Here is an 8,293-nt window from a genome sequence, read left to right as displayed (position 1 = left end):
TGTCGTGTTTTAAAAATTTATTTTTGTTGGAAAGAGACATTTTATTTCTTTTTTATGTTTTCTTCACTATACTTTTCTTTGTTTTCAATACTTTTATTTATTTTTATTTTTTTCAATTTATGGTATTTTATTTTTTACACCATGAGAAGTATACTCTTTAATCCCCATTTGCTATTTCACCCATCCTCCACCCACCGCCCCTCTGGTAACCATCAGTTAGTTCTCTATAGTTAAGAGTCTGTTTCTTGGGGCTCCTGGGTGGCTCAGTCGGTTAAGTGTCCAACCTCAGCTCAGGTCATGATCTCACAGTTCGTGGGTTTGAGCCCTGCGTTGGGCTCTGTGCTGACAGCTCAGAGCCTGGAGCCTGTTTTGGATTCTGTGTTTCCCTCTCTCTGCCCCTCTCCTGCTCATATTCTATCTCTCAAAAATAAATAAACATTAAAAATTTTTTTTAAAAAAGAGTCTGTTTCTTGGTTTGACTCTCTTTTTTTCCCTTTTTCTTTTGTTTTGTTTCTTAAATTCTCCATATGAGTGAAATCATATGGTATTGTCTTTCACTCATTGACTTATTTCACTTAGCATAATACTCTAGCTATATCTATCTCTGAATGAAAATAACCTTTCTATTCCTTTTGTCATGTTTTTAATCCTTGCCATTTGCTAGTTGAAGATATCTCATTTCTTTTGTGTTCGTTAAAATTTTTTAATGTTTATTTGTTGAGAGACAGAGAGACAGAGTGTGAATGGGTGAAGGGCAGAGGAAGAGGGAGACACAGAATCTGAAGCAGGCTCCAGGCTCTGAGCTGTCTGCACAGAGCCCAATGCAGAGCACTAACTCACTTACTGTGAGATCATGGCCTGAGCCGAAGTCAGATGCTTAACCAACTGAGCCACACAGGAGCCATTTGTGTTTATTTAGGTAGCAGTGAGGTTGAGCAGCTTTCCATATTCTTTTCTTTGTGAATTGTTCTTTTACATACATTGCTCTTTTTCCTATGGTTTCTTTCTTTCTTTCTTTTTAATTTTTTTATTATTTCTTTATGTTTTATTTATTTTTGAGAGAGAGAGAGAGAGAGAGAAACATCATGAGCAGGAGAGGGACAGAAAGAGAGGGAGACACAGAATCCAAAGACAGGCTCCAGGCTCTGAACTAGCTATCAGCACAGAGCCCGACATGGGGCACGAACCCACAAACCGCGAGATCATGACCTGAGCTGAAGCCAGACACTTAACTGACTGAGCCACCCAGGCGCCCCTCTTTTTTTTTTTAATTAAAAAAAATTTAAGCCCCAAGTTGGGGCTTGAACCCACAACCCTGAGATCAAGAGTTGCATGTTTCNGTTATATGGAAACCAACTTGACAATAAACTATTTAAAAAAAAGAGTTGCATGTTTCTTAAATCTTTGTCTTACTATTTTTAAAGCTTTTATGGAAATATTACTTATATAAAAAATTTTGGAGGTAGACATCAGTAGACATTTTATTGAAGCATAGCATATGGAGAAAAGTTTATAATGTGTGTAGTTTCATGAACTGTACATTGGAAATACTTGTGTAACCAGTACCTGAATCAAGAAAACAGGAAGTAAGAAGCCACTCAGAAGCTTCCTTCATCCCTTCCAATCACTAACCCCTGACTCATAGGTAACCACTTTCTGATTGTTATGATCATAGACTATTTTTGCCTGTTCTTGAATGTCACATAAATGGAATCATACATTTATTCTTTTGTGTCTGGCTTCTTTCACTTATCATAATGTTTTTGAGATTTATCCTTGTTATTTTATGTATTATTAGTTTGTTCTGTCCGTTACTGTATACTGTTCTATGGTATAATTGTATCACAGTTTGTCCATTCTATGGCTGATGGATATCTACATTTTGGCTATTTCAAGTAATACTTGTATGGATATTCTAGTACATGTCTTGATATGTGTGCATTTTGATTGGATATATACCCAGGAGTGGGATTGCTGGGTCCCAGGTCAGATGTATGCTCAGCATTGGTAGATTCAGCTAAAATGTTTTCCAAGTGGCTATACTATTTTACATTTTACTCTCATCAGCAATATATGACAGTTCTAGTTGCCCCACATCCTTGCCAACATTTGGGTTTTTGGTCTTAATTTTAGCCATTCTCTTGGTATATAGTCATATCTCACTGTGGTTTAAATTTGCATTTCCCTGATGACTAAAGATGGTGAGCGCCTTTTCATATGTTTATTGGCCAATTGGCTATCATCTTTTGTAAAGTATCTGTTCACACCTTTTTCTGGTTTTTCTTTTTCTTTTTTTTAATGTTTATTTTTTTCTATTTGAGAGATTCAAAGAGACAGAGTGTGAGTGGGGGAGGGGCAGAGAGAGAAAGAGACACAGAATCGGAAGCTGGATCCAGGATCTGAGCTGTCAGCACAGAGCCCTATGCAGGGCTGGAACTCACGAACCATGAGATCACGACCTGAGCTGAAGTCGGATGCTTAACCGACTGAGCCACCCAGGTGCCCCTTTTTCTGGTTTTTCTATTGGATTGTCTGTACTTATCATCTTGATTTGTAGGAGTTCTTTATGGTTTCTAGAATATAAAAGCCCTTCTCTAGCGATAGGTATTGCAAACATCTCAGAGAAGATTTTTTTTTTGAAATTATTAAACAGTAGCCTCTCTCTGAAGACTATTCTCTGTATCTTAAAATATGTTATCATTTAAATTTCTGTCAAACTGATTGAATAGAAGTATGCAGTTCCAGGGATTGGTGTCATTTGAGGATGTGACTGTGGACTTCATGCAGGAAGAGTGGAATCATCTGGACTCTTCTCAGTGGACACGTCACAGAGATGTGATACTATAGAACTATAGCCATTTGGTCACTGTGTGTGAGGATGGCTTCCCTGAGTAATATACGGTATACTAAATAGGATAACTTTACATCTCTGAAGTATTTCAATACTTTGTCCTCAATTTCCAGGGATTAAAGATTCCTAATCCCTCTTAGACTGAACAGAGTGTATTTTCATCTCTTGTGTGAAATTTATGCTTATCAACAGGTACCTTCCTAATTACTCTGAGGCCCTGAAGCCCACATGGGTGTGCCCAGTTCATCTATCATTTCAATTACAGGGTATCCTGTTACCAAACCAGATATGATTCCTTGTTTGGAGAAGAGAGGACCCTGGATCATAGAGAGAGAAATTCCAACCTTGAGTTATACAGGTAAATAAGAAATGGACAGATGGAGATGATGAGTAAGACCCCAGTGGGTCAGTGAGGGCTAGACATCTTTAAAAGCTGGGAGATTTCTTCCTTNTTTTTTTTTTTTTTTACAACTAGTTTATTGTCAAGTTGGTTTCCATATAACACCCAGTGCTCATCCCCTCAAGTTACCTCCTCCATGCACATCTCCCCACTCCCCCACCACACACCCATCAGTCCTCAGTTTGTTCTCAGTGTTCAAGAGTTTCTCATGGTTTGCCTCCCTCCCTCTCCCCCACTATTTCCCCCCTTCTCCCCCTTGGTCCTCCGTTAAGTTCCTCCTAATCCTCCTATACGTGCAATCATATGGTATTTGTCTTTCTCTGCCTGACTTATTTCGCTCAGCATAACACCCTCAAGGTCCATCCATGTTGCTACACATGGCCAGATTTCATTCTTTCTCATTGCCATGTCGTTGCTTTCAGCCTTTCTGAAAGATTCTTTCCATTCTATTTGAGTCCTCTCCCTCCAACTCCTGGATCTCCCATTTTTTCAAAATCCTTTTTCCTACTCATGGCTCTCTAAACCTATTTTCACCTTCTCTCCTCAGTTTGAAGGTATTTTTCTTAAACAGAGTCACTTATATTTATTGTTCTTTTCTTGTTCCAATTTCTGTTAGAGCAATGTGTGCTTTCTTTCCCTTAAGCTCAGAGTATAGGAGACATGCACTTGGAATTTCTTTCTGCCTGGTATCTGCACCCAAAAGAAAATAAGCCAACCTTACCAGAGGTCTGCTTCTAACAAAAGGTATATTCACAGGGTATGGTTTATTATTCTTCCTTCTAGAAATTGGGCAAGTTGACCAGCTGGAGATGCACGAGAAAAACCGAAACAGACACCTGAGGCAAGCTATAGCCATTAAAGAGAAAAAAGGAGACTACGGAGCAAGGTCATGAATGTAATGGATTTCTAAACCCACTTCCTCAGAGCACATGGTTGGTTTTTCTTTATTATACATACCCTGTATATGTGTGTATATATGCATATGTCTCTTATGGGAAAAGTTTTAAAGATAATTTAGGCTTAATCGGTCACAATAGAGGCTTTGCAGCTCAGAGATATTATGAATGTAATGGATGTGGTAAATTATTAATTCATGGCAGGCATGAGAAAAATTATGGAATGAAGCCCCCTGACTGTAATGTGGGTGGGAAATGTCTAATCATAACCCAGCGTGTGTTCAGCATAATGTAACACAAGTTGGAGAGAAAAACCTCTGAATTTCCTGAATGTAGAAAATCTTCGGCAAGAATTCACTCCTTATTGCTTCATTGGATCACTCATGCAAGAGAAATACCCTATGAATTTAAAGAAGGCAGAAAAACCTTCATCAAGAAAGGCATATCTCTGTGGAGCACCTGGGTGGCTCAGTCTGTGGAGCGTCCGACTTCAGCTCAGGTCATGATCTCCCAGTTTGGGGGTTTGAGTCCTGTGTTGGGCTTTGTGCTAATGGTGTGGAGCCTGCTTGGGAATATCTGTCTCCTCTCTCTCTGCCCCTTCCTTCCCCCTCTCTCAAAAATAAACAAACATTAAAAAATTTTTTAAAAAGATGGCACATCTCCATGTACACACTTGGGAGACAAATCTTTTGAAGGTAATGAATGTGGCAAATCCTTCAGAGAGAAATCAACACTGCATAGACATCAAAGAATTCATACTGGAGAGAAACCGTATGAATGTAAGAAGCATGGCAAAACCTTCCTAGAAAAGACAAAGCTCATCATGCATCAGAAAACTCGCACAGGAGAGAAACCCTATGAATGTTCTGAATGTGGGAAAACCTTCAATCAAAAGGTACACCTCAGTGGGCATAAAAGAACACACACCGGGGAGAAACCATATGAATGTAGTGAATGTGGCAAAGTCTTCAGAGAGAAATCAACACTGCATAGACATCAAAGAATTCACACAAGAGAGAAACTTTGTGTGTATTCAGACTGTGGAAGAGCCTTCACCCTTAAGATGAGTTAGTGTACATCAAAGAATCCATTGACACAGGAGAAAAAACTGATGGATGTACTATATGTGGAAAAGTCCTCTCCTGGAAGTCTTATCTCACATTACATCAGAGAGCTCATATAGGAGAGAAATTTGAGAAATCTTATGAATGCGATGAATGTGATAAAGCTTTCTTCCAGAAATCACATCTCATTATTCACATAGGAGAGAAGCCCTATGAGTGTAATATATGTGAGAAAGCTTTCTCCCAGAGATCATATTTTATTATACATCAAAGAATTCATACAGGAGAGAAACCTTATATGTGTGATAAGTGTCATAGAGCCTTCAGACAGAAGTCAAAACTCACTGAACATCAGAGAAGTCGCAGAGGAGAGAAACCCTCTGACTCCTCTTGAATCGGAGAAAAACTTTCTTCCAAAGGTTAAAGGTCATCATAGATTAAAGGCCTCAGAGAGAAGAGAAACTTTGTGACAGAACTGAACATGGGAAATCCTTCATAGAGTGAGTCAAAGGGAAAAAAAGTTAGGTTGGGGGGATCTTAAGATGGTCAGGGAAGGCCTTTCCAAGGAGGTGACATTTGAGCTTAGACCTGAAAATGAGGTGCCAGCCATACTAGGGGTAAGAACATTCCAGGAGGAAGGAATAGCATGAGCCAAGATCTTGATGCAAAAAACTTGCTATCATGGGTTTATGTTGAATGACTACCTTACATCAGAGAGGTGGTTCAAGTATACAGTCCCTGGGGCCTTGAATATATGAGAGGCTTCAGCTGGAAGCGAAACCTCACTGTATATTTGGGTACAGATAACAAGAGAAACTCAATTTAATTAATTTCAATAAACATAGTACTCTGGGATTGATATGAGGGAACTATTCCAAATTTAATACCAAGCTCTTAGAAAAAATTAATAAAACTATTTAAAACTTATTTTGAATATTTATTTTTCAGAGAGAGAGAGAGTGAGAATGGGGGAGGGAGAGAGAAGGAGATACAGAATCTGAAGCAGGCTCCAGGCTCTAAGCTGTCAGCACAGAGCCCAATGTGGGGCTCGAACCGATTAACTGTGAGATCATGACTTGAGATGAAGTTGGACTCAACTGACGGAGCCACCCAGGCACCTCTATAAAATCTGTGAAGAATAACTATTTTGGGGGCGCCTGGGTGGCTCAGTCAGTTAAGCGTCTGACTTCAGCTCAGGTCATGATCTCACGATTCGTGGGTTCGAGCCCCGTGTCGGGCTCTGTGCTGACAGCCAGCTCAGAGCCTGGAGACTGTTTCCAATTCTGTGTCTCCCTCTCTCTCTGACCCTCCCCTGCTCATGCTGTCTCTCTCTCTCAAAAATAAATAAAACATTAAAAAAAATCTTAAAAAAAAGTAACTATTTTGACATCTCTTATGATAGGGAATAAGTGCCATCCACATGACAAAAAGGTTTACCAAATGATATCTGTAACCAAAGTTAACAGATTTAAAGATAACCACTAAAGGAACAATGAACAATGATTATAAATATACTATAAATGTGAGGGACTGCTTCCCCCACTACCTGGGGTGGCTGTTTCTCATGGGGCTAGTACAAAGAGAAGGAATGGCAAGTTTAAATTCCTTAAATTCTCTGCCCAAGACAGAGGCTAGAATCCAGCCATTCTGACAAAAGAAATTATTACTTGTGCATCCATTGAATTCCTGGCCAAAATTCCCAGTCTATCATTTGAAATTTAGGATACTTATGGTCAAAGAGTAGGTAGGGGGCTGAGTGTAGAATGGGGAGATGTGGGAGAATGTGAATACTTTAAACTAATTCCCATTGATCTTCCTGTGTAAGCTGAAACCAACCTTATTTTCCCTGGAGAGGTTGTATCTACCTTAATTGAAGACCCTGTAGTGACTTTTTTGAGAGACAGAGACAGAGAGACAGAGACAGAGAGAGAGAGAGAGAGAGAGAATTTTAATCAGGCTCCATGCCCAGCACAGATGTGGGGGCTTGATCCCACTACTGTGAGATCATGACCTGAGCTGAAATTAAGAGTTGGACACTTAACCAACCGACTGAACCACCCAGGCGCCCCAAGGGTGATGCTTTTTAAGGGGAGCCACTTTTCATAGCCCCTCATCCCACACTTCTATCTCCAGACCTATAACTGCCTTGTGTACTAAGCACTTTATGAGCTTTATAAACATTAATTCACTTAATTCTCCCAATAATCCCATGAAATAGTTACTACCATTATCATCCTCATTTTGCAAATGAAGAAATTAAGGCATAGAGAAATTAAATGCCTTGCCCAAGGCAACACAGCTAATAAGTGGTAGAGATGGTATTTGAACTCAGGAGAAGCTATGCTCTTATCTTCACCCTGACTGATCTGGTGTCCCTGATTAGAGTTTGAATATATGGAGGAAGTGATTAAATGGGGGTACCTCCACTGGGAAAATGAAGAGTTGAGCATCCGAGGCCTCTTGTACTGTTTATAGATAGCACTATTAAATCCTCAGAAGATAGCAAAGAAAGGAAAATAAAATTTCTATCTCTTGGAATCTGAGTCATGAATTAATTTCTTTGAGTGATGTTTTGCATGCATATTACATCCTTTGAGCCATTGAGATAAATCATGCCCATAGCAGTGCTGTATCCAAGAATCCCTGGGAAATGAAGAGAGGGAGGATGAAGTGGACAGGCTAATGCAGTGGCAGTGCCATTATCCCAGCTGCCCAGGGTCCAAGACACCCCCATGAACTTACCAAGCAGTCATACTGTTCTGTGTGGACACCACCTGCTTGGCACACAAGATATCATCCAGAAGATGGCGGTTGAGCAGGTCTGGTAGAGAGGATGGGAAGAAAAGAGAAATATAGTAATCTGGTGCATTGGGGGACAGAGTGACAGTGTATGGTGGGCCCAGGGATTCTGGGTTCCTTGGAGCCTGAATAACTGCAATCACTACATTGGCTGATTCTTACTGTATTTGATTCACTTGTCATTTGGTTATGAATGACCTCTATTGCCATGTCGGCTGTTTCTGTAGAACCTTAATTCATGTTGACTGATCCTGGATGACCTTAGCTGTCATATTGGCTGGGT

The 8,293-nt window shown here is 39.9% G+C and overlaps 2 protein-coding genes across 2 annotated transcripts in view; one reads left to right on the top strand and one right to left on the bottom strand.

Moving 5' to 3' along the window:
- Positions 1–5,605, top strand: part of LOC144222465 (uncharacterized) — a 24,001-nt gene extending 18,396 nt beyond the window's left edge. Inside the window, 2 exon segments of the mRNA XM_077752970.1 lie at positions 4,798–5,208; positions 5,211–5,605. Of these exon segments, the coding sequence (XP_077609096.1) occupies positions 4,798–5,208; positions 5,211–5,605 (806 nt within the window).
- Positions 5,606–7,675: 2,070 nt separating this feature from the next.
- The window catches only part of LOC144222444 (sperm acrosome-associated protein 5-like), a 3,741-nt gene continuing 3,123 nt past the window's right edge, over positions 7,676–8,293 (bottom strand). Inside the window, exons 3-4 of the mRNA XM_077752938.1 lie at positions 7,954–8,032; positions 7,676–7,854 (exon numbers count right to left, since the gene is read on the bottom strand). Of these exons, the coding sequence (XP_077609064.1) occupies positions 7,737–7,854; positions 7,954–8,032 (197 nt within the window). The 3' untranslated portion in view covers positions 7,676–7,736. The remainder of the gene's footprint in view (positions 7,855–7,953; positions 8,033–8,293) is intronic.

Source organism: Crocuta crocuta, unplaced genomic scaffold (genome assembly GCF_008692635.1).
Source record: "Crocuta crocuta isolate KB4526 unplaced genomic scaffold, BGI_CrCroc_1.0 scaffold943, whole genome shotgun sequence".
NCBI lineage: Eukaryota > Metazoa > Chordata > Mammalia > Carnivora > Hyaenidae > Crocuta > Crocuta crocuta.
Note: the sequence above shows the minus strand (reverse complement) of the source record. Positions and strands in the feature narration are given on the sequence as shown.